At 43.8% G+C, this 24,463-nt stretch overlaps 3 protein-coding genes across 4 annotated transcripts; 1 reads left to right on the forward strand and 2 right to left on the reverse strand.

Moving 5' to 3' along the window:
* Positions 1-574: 574 nt before the first annotated feature.
* LOC133901177 (uncharacterized) lies at positions 575-5,801 on the reverse strand. The gene is made up of 12 exons (XM_062342454.1): positions 5,371-5,801; positions 4,566-5,061; positions 3,971-4,121; positions 3,447-3,554; positions 2,965-3,335; positions 2,807-2,877; positions 2,602-2,674; positions 2,428-2,501; positions 2,245-2,314; positions 1,758-1,918; positions 1,626-1,698; positions 575-1,082 (listed from the first exon to the last, which is right to left on the reverse strand). The coding sequence occupies exons 1-12, from the start codon at positions 5,518-5,520 to the stop codon at positions 892-894; spliced, it is 1,989 nt and encodes a 662-aa protein (XP_062198438.1). The 5' UTR covers positions 5,521-5,801; the 3' UTR covers positions 575-891.
* Positions 5,802-13,413: 7,612 nt separating this feature from the next.
* LOC133902337 (uncharacterized mitochondrial protein AtMg00810-like) lies at positions 13,414-13,911 on the forward strand. Its single transcript, XM_062343929.1, has one exon. It carries the CDS (start codon positions 13,414-13,416, stop codon positions 13,909-13,911), a length of 498 nt encoding a protein of 165 aa, XP_062199913.1.
* A 4,410-nt stretch (positions 13,912-18,321) lies between these two features.
* LOC133902457 (protein farnesyltransferase/geranylgeranyltransferase type-1 subunit alpha-like) lies at positions 18,322-21,116 on the reverse strand. 2 transcript variants are annotated; one of them, XM_062344049.1, is made up of 6 exons: positions 20,954-21,116; positions 20,572-20,866; positions 20,032-20,141; positions 19,717-19,837; positions 19,496-19,591; positions 18,322-18,997 (listed from the first exon to the last, which is right to left on the reverse strand). In XM_062344049.1, the coding sequence occupies exons 2-6, from the start codon at positions 20,791-20,793 to the stop codon at positions 18,566-18,568; spliced, it is 981 nt and encodes a 326-aa protein (XP_062200033.1). In that variant the 5' UTR covers positions 20,794-20,866; positions 20,954-21,116; the 3' UTR covers positions 18,322-18,565. The 2 variants fall into 2 exon arrangements, with proteins under 2 accessions (XP_062200033.1, XP_062200032.1); XM_062344048.1 differs by having other exon boundaries at positions 20,950-21,116.
* Between the last annotated feature and the right edge of the window lie 3,347 nt (positions 21,117-24,463).

Here is a 24,463-nt window from a genome sequence, read left to right on the forward strand (position 1 = left end):
GAGGAGGCGGCGGCGCTAAACTCGTCCCTTCAAGTGGGATTTGGCGATGGAGTGGTCGGAGAACACCTCGTTGCCGGCGAGGCGACTGACCAGCGTCTACGGACAGCAGGGGACCGGGCTCTCGGCCGCCCACCTGCATCGCGGCGACCGCCGGTATGGTCTCGTTCGGCAGCATGACGGACTGTCGGAGATCCGCGTGCGGAGGAGGAGGTCGTCAGCGACCTTGCCGTAGATCGCATCGAGGCCGTGAGGGCACATGCTCCGCGCCACCGCAAGGCAAAGCAAAGCATCACTACCAGCTCAGTTCAGCAGCTCACCTGAGCATCAACTCCCCTGTGCGTTGGGTATTACAATTGTACATTAGGAGCCAATGAACTTGCCAAATCCCAGGAGTATTTTGGAGGCTTGAAACTTCACTTATCTGCTACTAGTTCACAAACTAAGGCTCGAGACAATGGATGCCTACGATCGACAACACAACTTAAGAGAAGGGAGCCACAGCCAAAAAGAACCAGACCAAACCAGACCAGCAGCATCACTAAATCAACTACTCCCTCTGGCAGCATAACTTTGTCGATTAGATTCTATAAAAAAAAACAGCTAGCTTCAGTACCACGCCCACAGAAGCTTTTGGGCAAACATCATCAACAAAGGAGAAATAGGTATGTTCCCTCGAACAATGCACACCGCAGCTGCAGCGTCATATAATTTGCTAAATAACAACCGAGTAGTATCAGAGAATTTAAAACAACCACGGCACAAACAGCAGTAACATCTGGAGATTGCAACAGCTAAACAAAAAATCATTATTACGGTGTTTCTCAGGATGGTCGATTCTGAGTTGTGATGGCTACTCTTTCCAGCCACTTGCTTGTTTCCTATTTCAGGGGTTTAATCAGCTAACATTGCATCAGGGGCGCTGCTGTCCTGCTCCGCCACGTTTTCTGTTGCCTTCTGGTGAAGCTTGTATAGCATCTTGGAAGCCGCGGAGTTGCGCGCCTCACGGGGAGTAACCTTCATATCTCCATCAACACTCATGTCGAAGTCCGGGCACATAAGGTATACACTGGCCTTGTACATCTCTGAGAAGATAGGAAAACAAATTGTAATATGATGCTCAAAACGTGTAGGAACTAAGAACTACATGAAAGATTACCCCAGTTGCAACAAACAGATGTTCTGATTGTAGTTGCAACAAAATTATTAATATGGTGACCGTAAGATATACAGGTTGTAAGATAAGACATATGGTAAGGGTACAAACATTTATTGGGTAAACATTGATCAAATCCTGACTCTAAGCTGAACCAAACACTTCAAAAGAAAAGCACTTCACCGGTAATTGGTAAACATTTAGCCGAACAGACGGCTAATCTGGATTTGTACATAATATCAAAAGAGCGAACTTATCTCTAGCCCTGACTTAGTTAGCATAGGATTGTCTGTTATCTTTGCAATGCAAGAACTAACCCAGACTTGTTAATGTAGAATTCGACAAACAGTAGTCAGAGCAGACAGCATTAGTCTAAGTCCCATTTGGCGTGATATTTTGATGCCTATATGGTCCAAGGACTCCATACTTACCTATGCAGGAACTTAAAGAGACAATAATTATTCCAACATACCATCTGTTACTGAAGGAAGCACTTTATATCTTGGAAGTATCCAGTTGTTCTCACGGCATATCTCATCCAGCTCCTGCATTGCCTCGTGTCAGAGAGGGAGAGAGGAGGGGGACATCAAATGTGGTTTCTTACCTGACATTTGTTGCGTAGAAGGATTGCCTCTGTCAATCTCTTCCTCTTCATGTTCATGGTTTGGCGGCCTTCTCCAGAGCAGGTTGAATTGGCAACTTTGTTCGAGCTACTGTTTTCATACCTTTCTAGGATTGACATCACTCTAGGTGTCATCGCCCCTTCTGCACAACGTTTGAAAAAGATAAGTACTGGAATGATAGAATTTGAAGGTTGGTTGAAGTCGACAAGCAATAATCACACACAACGAACAGATATTCATAGATATAGGTCTAAAATATTCTCAGAGAATGGAAAATCATGTTGCTACTTGTCCTTGTGAGACTAAATAAGGTTGATGCATTTGCAACACTGTGGCCTTGTTTGGATGGGATGATAATTTCAGTTGTCTTGTTTCCTTGCGGAAGATACGTCGTTTGCCACAAGACCATGTGATTCTACACTGTGATTGTTCATTCTAACCAGATTTTTACGCGAAAAGGTAGAATACCTGTCAAGATTGTTTGAATGTCCATATCACATTGAGCGCTTTGGTCTCCAAGCATGCAATGGTTGTGGAGCTGAAACAATAGATAGACTAATATGAGTACACATCAGCTTATCAAGTAAAGGAAGAATTATGAGCAACAAGCACCATTGTGACTTTTGAAATGAAAAGCAATGTGTAACGTACAATATCATCCCGCATCCTCTGAAGTGACTGCAGTGACACATACATCTGATCATCCATGTTATTTGTGATGCCACCTTAAATGCAATTTGGAGTACACAGATTAAGAATTGGGAGTACCAATATGGCAGTAGCCAATTATAGGAAACAAATTGTCATGGATAGGATTGTCCCAACCTGACTTTTCGGTGACTTTCTCAGTTTGACTTTCCAAAGCATGATCCTTCAGTACAAGATCAACCTCTGGTGCCTGACAAAAACAACAGTTCTCATTTAACACATAAAAACATGCATTCTTTAATTAGTGAACTAGAAACATCACGTCTTTGTTCATAATGCAATTTTTTCTCAAGTTCATATAATCAAGCTGTAATTTGCTTACCTTCACTGTAAAGATATCGCGGGGCGTATTTCTACTATCAGAGTGCTTCTCTGTCTTGTCGACCTGAACACCTGAAATTAAATGATTATATCATAATAATGAAGAGAAACAATGATGGATCAGTAAAATCAAAGTACTGCAAGATTGATAAGACTCACTGGCTTTTAAATCTACAAATTCTTCACTTGTTTCTCTTGTGGCTTTTGCACTCACTGAATTGCTCACAGATTTTAAAGTTTCCGCAGCTGGAACAGCAAGTGTAGCCGGTGTAGCGGTTACAGATTTTCTTTTGCTGTTCATGTTGCTGTTTTTTCTGTTTTTGCTGGTGTTGCAGTTATTAATGCCACTGTTACCAACTGCTTTTGCCACTTGTTTATTTTTCTTTGGAGTTGAAACGTTTGTGGTTGTCTTTTTCATTTTAGACTTGCTATTAGCTTCTTGTTCTTTCAAACTTTCATCTATTTCAGATTTTTCATTGTGAAGTGATTGTTCCTTTGGCTCACTATGTGAAGAATCCAAAGGCCATTCCCTGCCACATGTCAAGTGTAATCTTTAGAGTTATAAACCCAAAAATTCGTAACAAGAAGCAATGTGGTATACCACTTTCATGCATAATTAGCTGAAAATAAATCTTTTGTACCTGTTCAGGAGGTTTAACAAAACCTCCTTATATGGAAGTAAATGATAGCACTCAACAACAGATGTTGTTATAGGGTATGGAACACTTTTAAATATAGGACCACTCATCCTGTCAAAGAGGAAAGAAGGGAGAGAAACAATAGAGAAAAGTTAGAAGTTCTTATAATAGCAAAAGCTATTTAAATTAAACATAATAATTAATTTAGGAGGAACAATCAGCAAATTTTGTATCATATACACTTTCTTTTTATATAATGGAAGTACAACTATCGGCCTATATCATATGTAAATGAAACAGAGTATCATGAAAGGGGGGAAAGAACTTTAGCAAAATAATTAGTACCGAAATATCATCTAATAAAAAGGGTCCCTAATAAAAATGCTCCTGAACCAAAACCATGAGCTACAAAAGGGAACAATCTAATTCAAGACATGGTATACGCTATACAGTGTCGTTTTAAAAAATAAGTTATGCTTGACCAATATACGTGCAATTGTACAAACTGGGCAGTGGGAAAAGCAAACCTGCCGATCAGATCTTCCAAAGGCATTTCCTTAAGCTTGTCATTCACAGTTTGCTCATACTGCACAACGATCAACTTGGTGGTTGTCTCTTTTTTACTCAATGAGTACACCAGATGTTCTTCGAGAAAACGCAAGTTTGGGCGCTTCATACCTATTAAGGCATAAATATACAATAAATGATTAGAAGACAAAAGATAGGCGAGAAAATATAAAATTTGCACATAATCAGCGAAATCAAGCACATTATTCCACTTCAGACACAACGCGTGCATTCCAGAATAAAAACAAGAGCTTTCACGAAGAGAATATTGATTGCTATCAGCTCATGTACAGAATTCCAAGTTACTTCAATGTGCCAGCCGACGAGCAGTCATATTAAATCACGTTTCAATAGCTGGCAGCTTCTATAAAACCAAACCGCCAACTACTAGTATAACTCTGTATCTGACCATAATTGTGCAGCTGTGCTTATTACTGAACTACAAGTATTAATTGCTCTAGGTGAAAACAACCAAGAGTGTAATAGATGCAACAGATTTTAAGTTAAAAAAATAAATCTTGTATAAATAGAACTGTGAAATTGTATAGTAACGACCTGTTTTAAGCTCCACCTCTGCATATGCTATCTGCTGAAGAACGTATGGTTCGGAAGGAAGCGGTATTTCTTTATTACTTGACCCCTGCACTGACATGTCACTGCTGGATGCTGTCTTGATCTCTTTCTCCACGATCGACCAGACGCCCTTGGTCATAGGGCCATGCTCGATCAAGCACCGTTTCTTTGTCCGATCGAGAAGCAGGACAGCAACCTTTGAAATCGGCCACATGGTCATCTCCGGGGAGTCTTGCGTCGCGTCGAGCGCTTTGGCAATGTGGCAGGCGTCCATGACCGCTCTGTCGGTGACGGAGAGCGCGGCACCCGCGTCGCCGACAGCGCCTTTGCGACGTTCGTGGACCTGGTTCAGGTACACGAGCAGAGCGTCGCGGGCGACGAGGGAGGCGGACATGCAGAACCGCTTGGGGTCGGCGAAATCGAGCTGCGGGAACTGCTTCCGGTGGTAGTAGTTGTACAAGAGAACCGCTGCGTGCATCTGCAAAGTAAAAAAATCACATCCATGGCGGCGGCGTGAGGTTGCAGCTAAGCGATTGCAAATATTGGCAAGGTGATCAACTGGAGAAAACGAACGAATCAACATGTAAAAGCTGCGAATTCCCAAAACCCCAACTCCCCAAGCAAGCAGCACCCCTGCGATCCAAACCCACCCCCAAAACCCCATCCCAATCGCGCGCAAGCTCCAGGCTTCTGCAATAGAACCGCACCCCACCCAGCACCTCAAAACCCCACCGCGCGCGAAACCCCGCAACCGCGTCACGAGCAAGCAAGCAAAGCACCCCCTCACCTGACGCGCGACGGTCTCCTGCTTCTCCGGCGCCAGGGCCTCCTCCCCCCTGAGCGCGCCGCGCGGCAGCACCGGCAGGACGAGGTGCTCCACCAGCAGCTTCACCGCGTCCTCCAGCTCCACCACCTCTCCACCGCCGCCGCCCTCCATCACGCAGCCGAAGCAATGCCCGGCCGCTGCCCCTAGGGTTTTGCGCCGCGGGTTGGTGGGGTGGGGTTTTGTAGGGCGGCCGCGCTGCCGGCGAGAGCTGGAAATGGAAGGCGAGGCGCGAAGGGTGCCGCGGAGGAAATGGAAAGGGTGGGCGGCGTGAAGAGTTCGGGCCGGGCCAAGGCGAGATCAGCCGTCCGATCCGTGGCCGGGTGGATCGAGGCCGTCCGTGGCGGCGTCACGAGGAGTTGGCCACCGCGAAAGCTTTGGCTGGCTTTCGGCTAGTACCCGTTACGACTGACGAGGGTACTCACCGTGACTTGTCCGAGCTGTCTCTTCGGATTCCGCCGGTGAGGATTGCATAGGGCATCCAAGGAAAGGTGCATGGGACGGGTGGGAAGCGGCTTGTTTTACATCATTTTTGTGTGAAATATCATGGTATTTTTTTTATAAGACAGAGAATTTAAATAATCAGCTAGATACTTATGGGTGGTCGAGGTAGGGGTGGCGAGCATGACGTTTAGACTCTCGCCATGATGATGGAGGTGTTTGTTAAGTCGATAGTCGACTCTTGTCTATCTCAATCCGACGTCTTCACCTTCTACTTGTTACTGGTCATCGATGAGTATCTTGTCACCGCATCAGGCTCTCCACCCCTTCCCACTGCCACCTCCTCAATAGATTCTCTAACCCATTTCGTCGTCACCCCTGGTTGGATGCCTTCGAGCTAAGAGGAGGAGGCACAAGTGACGAGGAGAGGGGTCAAGAATAACGGCGCAAGGTGAAGATAGAGGTAAGAGTGACGGTTATATATATAAGGACTTAAGAGAGAGAATTCTAGGGTTATGGTTCAACATTATCATGGGCCTTGGTTCAACATTATCGTGGGCCTTGTGGACCGGTCCAATTTTGCAACACGTCACCAAGTATCCCTTACTTCTCACTTTTTCTCCCAATTCTCTCTCTTCCTACATGGAGTTGGCTACAATGCGAACTTTCATTGCTACGAGTAGCAGCAAAAGGTTTCAACAACACAACGATACAAAATCGTCTGGTTCCTCCTCCTTTGCCATCTTCCTTCTCATCCTGCCACCTCGTTGCCTCAACTTGTGACCAGAAAACTTTCATATTCAATAGGATCAACACGAGCCGTGAGCCACTAAAAGACTTTTCACTAATTCAAAGAAAAAACTTTTGATCTAGAACCTTTCAACTCATTTGGAAAATAGCTTTCAGCTACATTTGGAAAAACATTCAAGTCCATTTGGAAAAAATTCAAACCAATTTGGAAAAAACTTTCGAACCAATTTATGAAAACTTTTGAATTGAATAAAAAAACTTTCAAAGTCATTTGAAATCCTACTACACCATAGATCGCGATGGTGGCGCCAAGGCCAAAGCTCGATGAGGCTCTTGTTGGGCAGAGGCACCACAACGACAACACAATTATGACCTTTAGCGGCTGCAAGAGGGAAGTGAGCATCGCCTTGTTGGTTGCACAGCCGTCAGCACCGAGATCCAACAACTTTGCCCCAAGGATTGCCAGATTCAGCTTCTACTCTTGAGCAACACTAGCATGACAACACCCCTGTGAATGGCCTGATCCGACGATAGCTCACACAAGGAAGGCTTGATTCGGAGGCGATGCACATCAAGAATCTTGGATTTAGGGAGGAGGATCACCAGAGTTAGAAGAGGAATGAAGACATCGGACGGGAGAAGAAAGGAGAAGGGGGAAATGTGTTGGTTAGCATTGAGGAAAAGGGGAACGTGAAAGAAAATGCGTGGGACGCAACGCGACTGCGGACTTGTTCTTTCCAATTTTGTGCGGTTGGAAATCACTCACCACTACCATTTGCAAAACACACGCGCATAGTAGTGTTTCCACTTCCTACATGGTTAGAGCATTTTTGTGTGAAGTTTTTATGACATTTTTTTTTGTAGTTTTTGATGTAGCGGTTGATTTTGTGAGCTAGATGCAAAACTGGTTTATGGAATGTACATTTCTTTTAGGGAATGACTAGTGTTCGCCACGTCGGTCTGGGCGATTGCAATTTCATGGAAATCAATAGTCTAGGTGAATATGATGTCTAGCCGGTTGTGGGTGGCTAAGGTGGAGTAGTAAACGGGGGGCGAGTGTGATTCTTACGGGCTTGACTTGGTGATGGCATTGCTTGTTCCAAGACATCAATAAACTCCTTTTCACACCTATTTGGCATCTTCGCCTCTTGCCTCCTACTCATCAGCGACCTCCGGTTATACCTATCACCTCAATGACACTTAAGTCCCCATCCAACGCCTCCTTATATTGATAGCTCTTCTAACCCATCATCATCGCCGGTGGTGGACCCAGGATATCAACCAAGGGGATGATAATTTATAATCACTAAAAATTTCACCAGTTTTCAATACCACTGATACAAATACATATAAATATGAAAATAGACAAATAACATGAAAAAAATTACATCGTACCTAAATAAATATCATTTTACGAAGGTAAATATCTCTAAATCTCTATAACATCACCAAATATCCGATTAAACAAACTATCAGAGTATCAAATTATATTATAATTGATTTGCGATTAAATAAACTATCTCTCTCTATATCTAGTTCTCTACAACCTGCTCAATAGACAACACTAGTATGCTACAAGTCTACAACAACTCAAGTGCTCAAATGCTCGATGGCAGTGCACACCAGAGTGGCAATCAATAGAGTCCAGAATCCTAAAACTTGAATCTAGATCACTAGGATGTCCTGGCATCTAGCAGATCAGACACTAGAGATCAGCACGTGCATGGCACTACAGGTCTATAACAACACCAATAGCAAGGAGTCGCCGCCCGCCATCGGCCTAGTCGCAGCAATGGTTGGCTGGTCACCTGGACGCATGCTGCTTGCTGAGCTAGGGACTTGGGGAGGCCTGGTCGGAGGGGCTGGCCGTCGGCCGCTGGGTCGTCGGGATCTGTCGCCTAGCGGGAGGGTCCGAGAGATGGGTGACGCTGCAGTAGAGCATGCACGGGCACATGCACCTCTCAAGAGTCAGATCTCTAGTTGGTTCTCATGGGCTGATGGGAAGCAGAGCACTTGGCACTGGGCTTTGGACTGTGGGGAGAGAGGGTGCTATACATAGGACTTAGGACAAGCCCGTGCTAAAGCCCCCTAGCACAGGTTGTGGGCCCACCCCTAGTTATCGACGCCCTAGCCTAAATGCCTCTAAGTCTTTGCCGCCAAGCCGAGGGAAAGAATGCAAGCGGTGGACGGGAGGAGGCAATAGCAAAAAAGGCATGGGGAGTGGACGGAGGAGGCATAAGCATGAGTGGAGAAGTGAAGAGGTAGTAGTGACGGTTGTGTAAGGAATTGTGAGAGGGTTCTAGGATTAGGGTTCAATACTGTTTGGCCTTGTGGGCCAATCCAATTTTGCATTAGGTCTCGGATACTCTCCTCTCTTTGTTCTTCATCCCATCATCCCTCTAGTCCTTGACCTTTGACCCTCCCTACTCTCCCCATTGAAGTCTAGGCAATCGATTGATAGATATCCAATCACCCACCTACTTTTCCTAAATCACATACTCCCTCCAGTCCAATATAAGTAACATTTTAACCTTCATCCCAAAGACCAAGGTGCCATGATAATATAAATAATATGACCATGCTAGCCCTATCATCTTTGCTTGGTGCACTTAACTAATACAACATACAAAGAGTTGCATGGTTCCTGCATGCGCCCATGCATCCATTATGGTGTAGGAATGTGCTCATGCATGACATTAACTATTACATGCATCCTTTATTGCTTCGTGAGCAACCACATGCATTCAAAATTCAGACAGGGAATTAACTAAGAGCATCTCTAGTTGGCTCGTCTTCGCTCTTGCTAAAGCCATATATAATGACACATAGGAAAAACCACCTCCAACCAGCTCATCATCGTGCTCGCCAAAAATTGGGGCTTGCAGTCGCCTCCCCCTTGCTCACCACATCCAGCGAGAAGGATAGCGCTCGCCATCTCCAACTGCCACCCCACTCCCCCGTGAAATTTCTCTTGCGCCATCTCAGAGCTCATCCCCTGTTGCCATCATTTCCCCTTTGAGCTCATGGCTCTGGTCTAGCAAGGAGGAGCACGGTGGCTGTGAGCAGCGTGTTTGTGCCGCTAGCCCAGACGATGGAGGGGACATTGAGGGGGATAACGGTAGTGAACTCGAGCCCAAAGTCGATTCCCTCATCGACAAGCCCAAGGTCTAGCAGCGGTGAGCTCAAGGTTTGCCATTTAGTTTGACCTCCTTGCCTAAATCCTCCTCATCGGAACCAAGCTCTTCCTCGCACCAATCGGCATCCTTGCCGCTGGATTGGGCTACTCCTTGTTAGTGAGTGGCTAACCACGTCTATCAGCATGAATGCGCATAACCACCAAGATGTCGCTCATGTCCCTAAGTCTCCTGCTTTTTCGGTTAGATCCATAGGAATAGGGATAGCCGTTGTACTTGAACTAACCATGTACATGTATTTATACTCAAGAGATCAATGCAACTCAGCAAGGGTTTTGATCCTATCCTTGTTCATGGTATTGGTGACCCGGGCAACTTCTTCTTTCTCTCGAGCTTGATCTGAACATGCTTCCGCACCCCCATGTATTACAACCCGTTGTACTCCCCTAACTCCTCCCCTTCTGCCTCCTCCACCTCCACCTCTCCCTCCTCTGACTTGCAAGCACCCAGGACATCTCGTCGCCTGATGTCTCTGTCATCCAGATGGTGAACATCCGCACTCAGTCTCAGTGACTCTAGACCTTGCAGAGTCCAACTACACCGAGTGGCACACCTTCTTCAAGTCTGTATTTGGCAAGTTTGGGCTCGACAACCACGTCTCCACCAAGCGCGCTCCACGACACCATGATGCTGACTGGATCATGATCGACAAGTCGATCGTCAATTGGCTATACATGACAATCTTTCGTGAGATCCTCAACATCATATTACAGCCAAAATTGACGGCACTAAAGGTTTGGACTGGAATCGAGGGGATGTTCCTTGACAACCAGCTCAACCGCGCCATGTACCTAGAGACGAGTACCGTAATCTCTATCAAGGTGAGTTGACCATTTACCCAGTACTGCAGCAATCTCAAGGTGCTCGCTGACAACCTGTGCGACATCGACCACCCTGTCAGCGAGCCGAGCCAAGTCTTGAACATGCTTCACGGCCTCAACTCCAAGTACCAGTCTGTGATCACCGTGCTTAGCTTCAAGATGCCATTCCCCACATTCATGGAGGCCCGCTCATGGCTACTCCTTGAATAAATTCAGGATGAACAACACGCTCGGGCTGATGTCGCCCAAGCTATGATCGCCGCCCACGACTCCTCGTCCTTCGCTCCTCCCTTAGGCGACGTGGGCATGACATTCCAGAACAACGGTAGCCTGCGCTCGAAGAACAAGAAGAAGAAGAAGGGAAAGAACGTTGGCACCAACAATGGGAACTCCTCCTCCGATAGCACCAACGTGCAGCCTCATCTAGCCCCTCCTGCCTCTGGCACATGGATCCCAAGTTTCAATCCATGGACCAGTATGGTGCAGGCGTGGCCCCTCCCATTCCATGCGACAAGTGCCGGTGTCCTTGGACCACGTCCAGACATGCCACCACAATAGGCATTCACTGCGATGCATGGCACGTCGTCGGCTATTGCTCCGTCTCCCTCGACCTGGGACCAGACAACCCTCCTCAACACCCTCGCCATCGCCGGTGTGACAGTGCCCTCAACAAATGGCACCTCCGACTGGATCCTCAACATTAGGGCAACATCGCACATGGTGGCTCATCGTGATATTCTCTCCTCTACCAAACCCCTCCTTGTCTCTTCCTTCATCACAGTTGGCAATGGTGTCCGACTCCCGGTCACTCACTCCGATGCAACCACCATTTCCACTGCTTCTACTCCCGTCTATCTTTGTAATGTGTTGCTTTCTCCTTCTCTATTAAGAATTTGATCTCAGTGCGCGCTCTCACTCGTGACAATTCTATTTAGATTGAATTTGATCCTCTTGGCTTTTCCATCAAGGACATGACAACCATGAAGGTGATTCGCCGATGTGATAGCACATGTGACCTTTATCCACTTTGGTTGTCTTTAGCCATTGCTCTACTCGATGCTGATCCAAGTACTAATATTTGGCACCAACGCCTAGGGCATCATGGCTGTGGCACCTTAGCTCGCACACTACATTTGTTCAGCTTCACATGTAATAAGTCAAAGGCTCATGTTTGCCATGCCTGTCATCATGGTAAAAATGTATGACTACCTTTTGCATCCTCTTCATCTTTCAGTTTATTTTTCTTCCAGTTATTGCACTCGAACATCTGGACTTCTCCAATCACTAGTTTTTCAGGTTTTCGCTATTACCTTGTAATTTTAGATGGCTTTACACACTGTGTTTGGACAATTCCTTTGTGCAATAAATCTGAAGTGCTGCAATCTTTGATTTCTTTTCATGCTTATGCACAAACTCAGTTCCAACACCCTATACTTGCTTTGCAAACTGACAATGGACGCGGGTTTGATAGTTTTGCATCACGCACATTCTTATCTTCCCGTGGCATCGCGTTGCCCCTATATGTCGCCTCAAAACAATAAAGCGGAGCGCATCTTGCAGACCCTCAATGACTGCATGCGAACACTCCTCTTCCACTCGCACATGCCGACTACTTTCTGGGCCAAGGCACTCTCGACGGTCACCTACCTCATCAATCACTCACTGATCGTGTCAATCCAGCAGGCTTTCAACTATGTATCAGCTCCTCTTCGACGTCCCTCCCTCCTATGACAAACTAAGAGTGCTTGGGTGCCTATGCTACACCAACACGACTCCCACACAAACCCATAAGCTGTAACCTCGCTCTTTCCCTTGCGTGTTCTTAGGTTACTCGTCAGACCATAAGGGTTTTCGGTGCTATGATCCACAATCCACGCGCATCCTCACTTCCCCTCATGTCATCTTCGACAAACACCGCTTTTCGTTCCAACAGGACTCGGTTGGTTTGACACAACCTGACTTTATCACACCTGTTGATCCAATCCTACCGCCAACTAACCCTTCTCAGGTATCACGGACATGGCATGCAGCATCCCAACTACCTGGTGAAGTTGGTGCTCCTACGTCAACTGTTGGCAATCAACGCACCCTAATGCATGCGGTAAGCATGCCTTGGGCCCATGCGTGTGAATCAGGCCACTCCATGCGCTGCGGCACGACTTCGCTATATCGAAAAAAAATTGGACCCTTGTTCCCAGACCATGCGGCGTCCATGTGGTCTTTAGGAAGTGGCTATTCAAGCACAAGCTTTGACCAGACGATAGCCTCGAGCACTACAAGGCGCGGTGGGTCGTTCGTGGCTTCACCCAACGCGTTGGCATCGATTATGATGACACCTCCACACCCGTCATCAAGCTGGCGACCATTAGGACAGTCCTCGCCAACATCGCCTCCAAGAACCGGCCTGCACACCAACTTGATGTCACCAGCGCGTTCCTCCATGGGAACCTCACTGAGCACGTCTACTGTGTACAACTAGTCGGGTTTGTCGATCAGTCATAGCCCGATGTGGTCTGTCTCTTGTCCAAGTCCCTCTACGGCTTGAAGCAAGCGCCACGTGCTTGGTACAAGAGTTTTGCTGGCTACATCTTGTCGATCGGCTTCAAGGTGACGCGTTTTGACCCATCCATGTTCGTACTACGGTGGGGCAATGACATGGCGTAACTACTCCTATATGTCGACGACATGTTCATCTCGGCTTCAACAATAACACTGCTACATGAGCTCATTCAGTAGCTGCAGTTGGCGTTCGCCGTCAAGGACATGGGCACTCTCAGCTTCTTCCTCGACATCAACGTACAATGGTCAACATGGGGCTTCTTCTTGTCACAAGCTCAATACATGAAGAGCTACTAGAATGGGCTGGCATGGTGAACTGCAAGCCCATCAACACTCCAGTCGACACCAAGGCAAAACTCTCTAGCTCAGCTGGCGCCAAGTTCCATGACCCGATATTCTACTGCAGCTTGGATGGGGCACTCCAGTACCTGATGATGATGCACACGAACATCACGTACATCGTGCAACATGTTTGCCTGCACATGCACAACCCGCATGATTGTCACATGGTACTGATCAAGCACATACTCCGCTACGTTCGTGGCACCACCGACCTCGGCATTCACATCCACGGCTCGCCATCAACGGACATCGTCGCATACTCCGATACGGATTGCGCGTTGTGCCCAGGCACACGCCGTTCTACACTGAGCTACTTCATGTACATTGGTGGCATCCTAGTCTCGTTGTCGTCCAAGAGGCAACCCACTGTCTCTTGGTCGAGCGTACAAGCCGAATAAAAAGCCGTGGCCAACACTGTCGCGGGGTGTGTATGACTGCGACAACTCCTAGGGGAGCTTCATCATGGTGTACCAAAGGCCACCATCGTGTTCTATGACAATATGTCTGCCATCTACATGTTGGCCAACCCTGTACACCATCGGCAAACCAAACACATAAAGCTGGACATTCACTTCATCCGCGAGAAGGTGGCACTAAACGATCTCCGCAATTCTACATGTTCTAACAGGGCAAAGTTTGCATATATCATGATGAAAGGACTACCATCCTCGGTGTTCAATGACTTCCATACTAGTCTCCCTTGTGCAGGGTTCGCAGTCTGATTTGGGCCGCACTCTCCCTCGTGCAGGGTTCGTAGGCGGGAGGATAGCAGACTCCGGGGCTTGGCACCGCCAGGCAGGTTTGTTGCATCCTGTTGGCCTGGGTTCTTCAACTTATGGATGTGTTCTTGTATCTTACTTTGTAGTGCCAATTCGTGTGATTAGCAACAATGTCTTGCTTCATCTGGTGCGTTCCTATGTGAATTAGAGCATTTTCATGTGATTAAGCTGATTTATTGAGCGATTCTTCAAAAAAAAAAAAAAAAAACTGGATGAGCTTGAGCTAAATGGGATTTGCTACTAAAAGCGCACGAATGTGATTAAGCTAATGGCATTTTCATGTTTCCTTTTTTACTAAAATCTGTACTAGGTACCTCAAATACTTTAGGAAAAAAATCCAAAATTAGACAACATATATGAATGCATTTGCTAAAATAGATAATATGTAGTCGTATTTATAAATTTAGCATCCGTATTCGGCGCACAGTGTACCAAAATGAATTTTCGGCTTACAGTGTGCCAAAAATGGACTGTATTGTGTGCCGAATACGGACTTATGCCAAATACGGGCAACAATGTCATATTCGGCACATCGTGTGCCAAAAAACACTTTTTCGGTACACGGTCATGTCGCATCTGCTTTTTCGGTACACGATCATGTTGGTACCGAAAAAGTGTTTTTCGGCACACGCCGTATTCGGCACACAGTCCATTTTCGGTACACGGTGTGCCGAAAATGGTTTTTTCTCCGAAAATCTATTTTTGATACACCGTGTGCGAATACGGATGCTAAATTAATAAATACAATTACATGTTATCTATTTCGGTAAATACGCTCAGGTACATTATCTAATTTTGGATTTTTGCCAAGATTTTATAAACTGAATGAGCTTAAGCTAAATGAGATTGGTACGTCTGCTTTTCTATCTCCCGTGGACCTGAATTTGGGATCAATCGAGAGAAATCTCCAAATTGCTGCAGTTTTTGGAGGGCTTTCTATATCAGCTGCATTGGAGCCTTCTCAACTCCAAATCCTGTTTCTCGTATTAGGTCTACTGTCTCTGTGGTCTTTGGTTTTTGTGAGTGTTCAACCACTTTCTGCTTTGAGGCCGTGTTGTTACAGTTGTTAACAAATCCTTATTAATTTATTTGAAGATTTTTTATCATCTGGCATCCTTATTCAACCACTTTCTGCATTACTGTTTTTACTTAATCAAGTTATGCTCTCCTCTGGCATCCTTATTATTGATTTCTTTAGGGAATGTTCAATTCCCCATCATTGTGATAAGATATAACTCCACATTATAATTTCAGTTGTCTTCGCTAAAAAAAAAAAACAATTCCAATTGTCCAGCTATGTGCTTCTTTGGTTCAATTATGCACATCTGAACATCTGAGATGCTTAGCTTGTTCATTCTTGGAGCTAATTGTATATTTAGTTCAGACATTGATTCATCTATTTCTGTGTGTCCTTGCAACAATTGTCTGCTTATCTGTTGTTTTAGTTATAGGATATTAATAAAATATATGTGAGTGGAATTTAGAGAGCGAGATTTAGAAAGTCGGTTGGAACGTGTAGAGAAATAAAGATGGAATCTTTTGGAGAGGCTCCCATATATATAAAGCGAGATTTAGAAAGTCAGCTAGAGTTGCTATAATGCAGGGTAGTAATGGCAAATCAGGTTGAAACTTCCCAAATGTCACTTATTTTCGGTCATTATCCCAAGTGCTAATACATCATTTAAATCAGACTGGAGGGAGTATGATGTGTGTTGTCTACTATTGTGTGCATCTTGTGTAGGTTGTTGAAGCATTTGGGTCACTCCTGCTTAGTATTCTAAAAAAATGTGCTTAGTGTCTTCATATATAAAATTGTGATCTATAAATTGACATGTATAGCAGGATAATTTCTAAATTTCAATACGAGAACACATTCACTATTCGTTGCATATATCTCAATCTTCAAAAAGGATATGGTAGAATTAATTGCACCCAAGTAATAGTATGACGTGTGTTGGCTACTATGGTGTGCATCTCGCATTTTTGGTGGTTTGAGTTTTTAGGCTGCTCATGCTTAGTTTTTTTTTTAATAATCTTGCTCAGTGTTTTCATATATAAATGTAATGCAATTTGATATGTCTATATATATCATGCCAATTTCTAATTTCCTACTCACCCCCATACGAAACATTTATTATTCATCGCATATACCTCAATATCTTTAGAAAGGATACGATAAAATTAATTGCTCCCAAAGAATAGTAGGATGTGTGTTGGCCTCCATTGTGCGCATCTCGTGTGCAGGTTGTTAGAGCATTTCAGCCGCTATATTTGTAGTAGCCCATGAATCTATCATCGTGAGTTGTGAACTAATAGCCCACTTTAGGATCAAGTCCATTAAAGACGAAAGATCAATTTCTTTTTAACTATTAGCAATACATCACTTCAACACATGATCATTTGCATAGATTTTTATTTGAGATGAGGTTCACATATACTGTACATTACTATCCACCGCACTGCTACCTATATGCATGCGCTTAGATTTGCTGGTGGTGAATCGCACCTGGAAGGCAGCACAGGAATTGCTCATAGTCCAACTACATTACGTGGTTAGATGGCCTTTCTTTTACTAATAAGTTGATCATGTTTGTGCCCATGCAATCAAAGCAATAGGTTCCGATTCTGGACTAGTGAAGACTAAATTTGTTTTCAGTTATGTCCTTGTTTCGAAGAGCTGGATCTGCACTTACCATCAAATGTGCATTTTAAACCAAACTTTAAAATACACATTGGATTTTCAGTTATATGCTTTGATGTGTTGAAAGAAACTTCAATCAGTTGCTTTTACTTGTGTAGTGATGTTTCCTAACATATTGTGGCTTTCTGTCTTTGACGAACGGGCACACACAAAAGAAAGAATGTGTACAATTACCTATTTCATCAAATGTGCATTTTAAACCAAACTTTAAAATACACATTGGATTTTCAGTTATATGCTTTGATGTGTTGAAAGAAACTTCAATCGGTTGCTTTTACTCGCGTAGTGATGTTTCCTAACATATTGTGACTTTCTGTCTTTGACGAACGGGGGGGGGGGGGGGGCACACACAAAAGAAAGAATGTGTACAATTACCTATTTTGGATTGGAAGATGTGTAAATAAGCTAGATGCAACCTTTTATTTCAGTTCTTGGAAAACCTTACAAAATATACACGAATCACTCTTGTCACGGCAAAAAAGGGTCAAGGCATGTCATGTGCTTTATTCACATGGAAATGATTGGGAAGTTAAAAATCGGTACTCAAGCTACATAACCCATTCTTGTCCCCGTAGGATGCAGGGTAGTTTTCATATGCATGGTCCCCAAATTCTGCTGTTTGATCGTGCAAAATAGCGTCTTTAATACAGTATGATAAAACCCCACGCGCCCACATATCCTGTTCTCCCCTCAGTTTCTCACCTAAAACCTCTCAGGCTCTCACCATGTCTACACTCTGCTCTAGAACCCAGAAAGCTCACATCTTTCTTGCTCTTGTGGTGTACATCGCTACTTTCAATCGTGGATTCGTTGCGGGCAATCCTAATTATTTGCTGCATTTTGCTTAATTACTATATTTTCTCTAATAATGTGGTTTCATTTTTTTTATGAGTGACACATTTTCCTTGATCAAGTGATAGCATTTTCCTTCCAGCGGGTGTTACATTTTCTATACTTTTTTTCAGTGGTTGCACTTTTTTTTTCTTGATGGGTGTTGCATTTTGTCTAGTCAAGAGGTTGTATTTTTGTTTCTAAAATGGGCGGTTCATTTTCTTTAATCAACTAGTGCATTCCTAACGGGTCTTGTAGTTTATCTAATTAAGTGTTTGTTTTCTGTGCTACATAAATAGTTGACCAGCCATCTGTGTGTGTGTGTGCGCGTGTGTTGTCTTCTACTCTTCGTTGGTCGTCTTGTACAAGTTCGGATAAAATCTCTGGAAAATTTAGCTATTAACCGTCGATGTTACCAGAGCAATTATGTTTACTAAATTCTATGTAGCCTAACAAAAATGAAGCAAAGACCTTGCATGCTCCTATGTAGGAACATATGAAATAACATGTTACACAAGGTGTTATTTGGAATAATAACATTGATCAGTTCCGCCAAGCAAAATCCAGTACAAGTGTCGCTCTCATGTCGCATCGAAGTCAAGCCATACACTGTTCATCGATTTGATAGGATTTGCATCATGCAAATCCAGTGGAACTATCTTTTAACCCAAGGCATATCAATCATGTCTGCCTCACGGAGTACAGTCCAATAATGATATAAGGGGTAAGCCCATGTATTTGTCAGATCTGAGAAGAAAGAGTAGTCTTGTACCAAGACCAATAATTTACCCGCAGGGGATCACATTTCTGCAAGAAAGAGCAAACCGAAATCGCAAGATCAGCATCTGCCGTTTCAGGATCAAAGTTCTTCATTGCTTCAATAGTTCCTCTAACTTCATCTGAAGGTTGTAAACCATTGCGAAGAAGATCAAGCAGCAAGCTCAAAGCAAATACACAACTCCGATCATTCTTCAGGACCTTGAGACAAGCACCAGAAACGCGCTCGTCAGCTACTAGCAAGTTTTTCTCGCCCTTGTATAGACCCTTGAGGTAGCTCCAAGGGCTTTCATTATGAGGGTTTGCTAGAATAGCCTCAATTGTGTAATCTACTTCTGAATCACGCATCACTGTAAGGCCACCAAGAAGCGGGGATCTTGTTATTACGAAGTATCTCTGTTGCAAAACAAGTTTAACATACTTCAGTGCAAGCTAAATAGGTGATCTCACTTTAAGGATCTCAGAAGGCAGGACAAGTAACCAAGATAGAAAATGTAACAGGAAATATTTAAGTAAAAAAATAGTCACACAATGAATTTGTATGTCACCGTGGTATGTTGTGATCAACTTTGTCCAGCTTTGAACACTAATTACATAAAGCTATCTCAGTTGGACATAAGAAAATGGTACCAATTTCTATGAAATTATCCCCAAGATACTTTAGTTTTATAATATTTTGCTTATATAAAATTATTACAAAAAACAAAGAAAATGTTTACATAGGAGATTGCGCAATTTCTAAATGCCTTACATTCATTAACAGAGGTATTAAATCGAGAACAAGTGAAATCAACATAAAATGATCTATGAAACTCAAATGATGAAGAGAATCTAAGAGTGCAATTGCATATTACAATAGAAAGTTTTAAGAGGCAAATAAGAACAGTGACTGACCTGATTCCAAGCTGAATTGTTGAAGACATCTTCCTCAAGTAGTTGGTTGCAGTACTGCAGTTCACCCTCCCATCCACCCAAAGCTTGAAGAACCCACTGCAACAAATTGTAATAAAGCAATCCCATTATCAGAACAAAGGTTTCCTGGTACTCATTAGCTTAGCTTAGTACAGTAACTAAATGCGGAAAAATTAGTATACATTAAAATGAGATAAGCATACCTGCCTATGAGACCAAGCATGGTAATTTTTAGCATCAATAGCAAGTGTCTTCATTGTGAATTCATGTTCTTTATTCGCAACATCAGACCCTAATTTATCAGCAAGCCATCTCTTGTGATGCCTGAGGAAAATAAGAGTTGGACCCTGGAGGGTTAGTCAGGATTTCCCCAACAAAGAGAGCAGATGAATAAAGCTAGAATTATGAAAGTCTAAGAATTGCCAATTGTTCATGCAAAACTCTACATCCACCAAATAGGAGATTAGTTTGTGAAATACTAAATGTAAAATAAGTTTTTTTTTTACAATGGAACTCACCAGATTTGGTAATTTTTTGGATTACATTCAGCAATTTCGTCCACAAAACTCATCTCTTCCAGTAGATCAGAATCCAATGCCTCCAGAATAAGGCGCCTGAAATGCCAGACCTATCAAGCAAACAAATATTTCCACACAGTTAAAAGGCTAGCCACCAAAAGGGTTGATTGATCTCAAAATGAAATAAATGCACAAACTTTTAAAACATGGTAGCACCGTAGCAGTAGCACAAAAGCAAGTCTCTAATACTACACAACACCTTATTTGGTTGTTGAGCCCATTCTCAAGAATGTAGCATACTGCACAGGGAGAAAATTTTGCCCATGCATTATGTTGTGGCTTTCTTCAAACATCATGTACGATGATAAAACAAAGACATTATAGTCAACATCAGAGTACAAAGTTACTAAACTGCAAAAGGCTACCCATTTGGCTAGTTACGTGGAGAAGTCTAACTCTCTAAAATTGGCACTGTTTCTAATAACCCAATGAAAAAAATAAAGGGAGAGCAAAAAGAAGAGATCAGAGCGGAAGCCTCACCGTGTAGTTGCCGGGGTTGAGCTCGATGGCTTCGGCGGTGAGGCGGAGGGCGCGGGGGCTGCGCTCGCCCGCGAAGTAAAGGGCGCGGAAGTAGCCCATGACCTCGCGGAAGTCGTCGCGGTAGGCAATGGGGACCACGGGGCTGGGCCCGTCGTCCTGCGGCACTGGCACCACGTCGGCCAGCTCCGGCCAACCGCTGGGGCCGGACTTAGTGTGCTCCATGGGCGCTCAGCCCAACTGACCCGCACCCGCGCCTCGGGTGGATCGATCTCGCGCGCTGGAGAAGACGAAGAACCTAATCGAACAAGGATGGATGGATTGGATTAGAAGCGCACCACGATGCACTCGAATCAATCGGAGCAAGTTAGAGTTCCGTACCAACAGAATAGATCAATCCCAATTCGGCAATTTCTCGGATGGATCTCCACTCCACGCCAATCCGATACCGGTCGGTAGTGGGGGGAGGGGAGGACGCCGCCGCCGTTGGCCGCTGAGGAGTCGACTAAAGGCGTAGTGTTTATAATGGAAAATATAAATGGCGTGACCTCCGGTTTAGTGGCATGTAGTGAAGTAGACGGTGATATTACAGTATTGACTGAACCTAAGATATTAGTTTAGTTATAAATTTGTTTTATTGGTATAATTTGTTGGGTAGATATGTGTGGTATAAATTTTAGTGATAAATCAAACAGATCTTGCTGAATTCTACCATCATTATTAGAAGTTGAAGCGTTAGTATCATATGATGTCATTTTAGTGTATCCTTAATCTTTTGTATCTCAAGAATCATAGATTCTAAATAGATACTGAGTGATTAATTAGACCTCATAACCAATACATCAAACTTGTTACTTATAATAGCACCTACTTACTGATAAATCATCAAAGTATTTTCTCTTTAGAAGGAGGTGTGTTACTTACAGTGAGAGTTACATCGAGCTTGGTATAGATCGGTATGAAATCTTCTCCCTTCCGGGTCATGCCATGCCTCGTCTTTTGATAGTGCGAAGCGAACGCCCTGTCAAATTTCATTTTGCGCCTTTCATATTCTTGTTGTGCTTCATCATCTAGCTTCTCGATGGCGGGCACAATGACGTTGTCAGGATCGACTTCGGACCCGTTCGTCATGACTAAGGTTTTAAAATTCGCCTAAAAGGCACTTGGAATTTTCTTTCCCAACGGAGTCGCCAAAAAGAATGTTGACGCAAAAAAGATGTCATGTCAAACACTGAGCACATTGTGTGCACAATCCGACGAGCAGCACCTAAGATATCCTGATCGTGGCGCTGCGTTATTGGATATTCGTCGTCACTCACACTTAGGAGGGACCCCACCGGAGCGCGAGTGGCCGGTAGCATATTCTTGGTTGTCGAGGTCAAGAACAGATAGCAATGTAGATTGAAAAAGAGAATATGACTACAGAAGCTAGACAAAAATAGATAAAAACGAAAGATAGATTGTGTTTTGATTGATTCATTCATTATTTTAATCGATCATGACCCACTCATATTTAAAGGGTGATATGTCTTAGCAGTAAGAGATTAGTACTTTTAATTCAAACCAAACAAGACTTACATATATGATTCGGCTATACCTTTTGATCTCCAAATTTTCTATAATTAACATGTCTTTCCTAATCGATCACGTAAACTCTCATATATCTACATGAGTATCTTTTATTGCAGCTCAGCCTTCTTAGATTCGACTACACACTTGACGTATCCATATACTTGAATTCGACCAGCTCTTGCACCTGCTCGAAGACCAACTGTTGAAACAAATCATGATCATTGATCGGCTCACTGGTCGTGACCACTGATCGTAGTCACTAATCATGGTCATGAAGTGCTATTCATTTATCGAAGTTACCGTTCATCTGATCAAAAGTATTGTCCATCTGAATGAGAACTGTTCATCATGGTTGTGTTTATCATGATCAGAACACTAGTCATTATGATCGAAGGTACTGTTTACCGATCAATAAAAAACCTTTAAAACTAAAATTCTTTATAATATATCAATTTTGATCATCAACACCTGATAACAACCTGTAAGTCTTCATGCCGGTGATCACCACCAAGAGGATCGCTACCCCTCCCCTCAGCCACGACGAAACCAAAGAGAGACGACGAGAAAGTAAAGAATAGGGGAGAAGCCATGGGCTGCCATGCATATATCCTCATCCTCTCCACCTTCACGTGCACCTCACGTGCTAAGCAAAGCCACGACAGCATCGAGTTGGCATGCCACATCGGTACTAGCAGGCTCTCGAGGGGGTTTTGGACCTCGATTGACTCACTTAAAAAGATTGGAGACTTGGAGCCAGATCTGCAATTTTAGAGTATTGGACATCCAGAGAATAGTTTAAGGACTATCGGTACATTTTCCTCTACTAGTAATCACGCACGTGTAAAACCAAAATATGTATGTCATACCATCACCGACAAAATTTTATTGTTACCCGTGTGAGCTCGTGCCAGTCAGCATCTGCTCTGCTCCGTCTTCTCATACACCATCGTGTCGTGTGTAAGCAGTTATCCATTAGTATACAATGAGGCTTCAATGAATATAAATTTCTAAGATTCAGAATCTACCTCTTAGCAATTAGTTACGAAAAAGGCCTTTAATGACTCCAGAGATGTCAAACAGAAACTATTTGATAACCAACTCATCAGAAATCAATATTATGGTCACAAGCGTATGTCTATATGACACATACCATTGAAGTAATCTATGCTGTCCACGATTTGGTGGCATTATTCTTTAACAGATAGCCCAAATCGAAGTGAAACTATTTTGTTTAAGCATTTTGCGCCACTTGAACATTCACATATTTCCAGGGATGGGTTATATAAGATAGTGCAAGGCAACAGCTTCATCAATCCAGGTTCGTCATATTTTTTTCTCAACAAATATGAAGAAATACTACATGTACTGAATGAAAAGGTTAATATTTCATAGAAATCCATCTAAAGTACCAGGATTGGGATTCTTCAAAGATTCTTCTTCAACCACAGACCACTCTTTCTCCAATATTTGCACCTTGTTATCCAATAATATAATGCACGTGTGTTGCAACGGTATCCAAATATTTCAAACACATGTCCTACTAATACAACTACATCACGCAGAAAAAGAATATTTTGTGCAAATATACCTTAGTATTAAGCTGCATGCACCAATCAATTCACCAAAAAGCCTAAACTGATAGGGAAGATAGATAATTCACTTATACTTCAACACTCCTTACGTAGAGACTCTTTCGGGTCTCAGATATGAAAATAGAAGTCGGCTATAATTTTTTTTTTAATTACGCTCGTTAGAACTCGAACTCAAGACCTTTGACTCTGATACTGTATTAAGCTGCATGCACCAAACAATTCACCTAAAAACCTAAGCTGATAGAGAAAGATATGTTAGATTTTGTACTACTTAGGTGCTATATGCATCGCTAGCTGCCGTTGGACGCTTGCATGTGCATGTAATCTCTGAATGGAGGAGCGTAGCTTTCGCTAGGATTGCGTCGTGGTAACCGCGTATGCGCCGTGGTGACCGCGTCAGTCTGTTGCCGCTCTTGCCGGGCGTCCATTCGTGTAAGCCTGTACTACGATATATATACATCATGATCCCATCGAGGATCGGTGCGATTGGCTCATCCATTCCTCTAGATTACAAACTTTTACATGGTACCAGAGCCTCGATCTAATTCCGAGCTTCCGCCATGGCCAGCTTCAGCTCCAACACCACAGCCACTTCATCGTCCTCCTCTCTTCCTGGCATCTTGCCGACGCCGTCGTTCAATCACATGGTGAATATGAAGCTAACGCAGGAGAATTACCTGCTATGGGTGGCGCAGCTTCGGCCCTATTTGAAGAGCCAAGGTCTCATGGGC

Source organism: Phragmites australis, chromosome 20, assembly GCF_958298935.1.
Source record: "Phragmites australis chromosome 20, lpPhrAust1.1, whole genome shotgun sequence".
NCBI lineage: Eukaryota > Viridiplantae > Streptophyta > Magnoliopsida > Poales > Poaceae > Phragmites > Phragmites australis.

Coding starts and splice junctions, on each gene's coding strand:
- LOC133901177 (XM_062342454.1), bottom strand. CDS start 5,520: ATGGAGGGCGGCGGCGGTGGAGAGGTGGTGGAGCTGGAGGACGCGGTG. Junction 5,062..5,370: donor AGGAGACCGTCGCGCGTCAG/GTGAGGGGGTGC, acceptor TTTACTTTGCAG/ATGCACGCAGCGGTTCTCTT. Junction 1,699..1,757: donor TTCTACGCAACAAATGTCAG/GTAAGAAACCAC, acceptor GAGGCAATGCAG/GAGCTGGATGAGATATGCCG.
- LOC133902337 (XM_062343929.1), top strand. CDS start 13,414: ATGGTCAACATGGGGCTTCTTCTTGTCACAAGCTCAATACATGAAGAG.
- LOC133902457 (XM_062344049.1), bottom strand. CDS start 20,793: ATGGAGCACACTAAGTCCGGCCCCAGCGGTTGGCCGGAGCTGGCCGAC. Junction 19,838..20,031: donor CCAAAAAATTACCAAATCTG/GTGAGTTCCATT, acceptor TATTTTCCTCAG/GCATCACAAGAGATGGCTTG. Junction 18,998..19,495: donor ACAATTCAGCTTGGAATCAG/GTCAGTCACTGT, acceptor GTTTTGCAACAG/AGATACTTCGTAATAACAAG.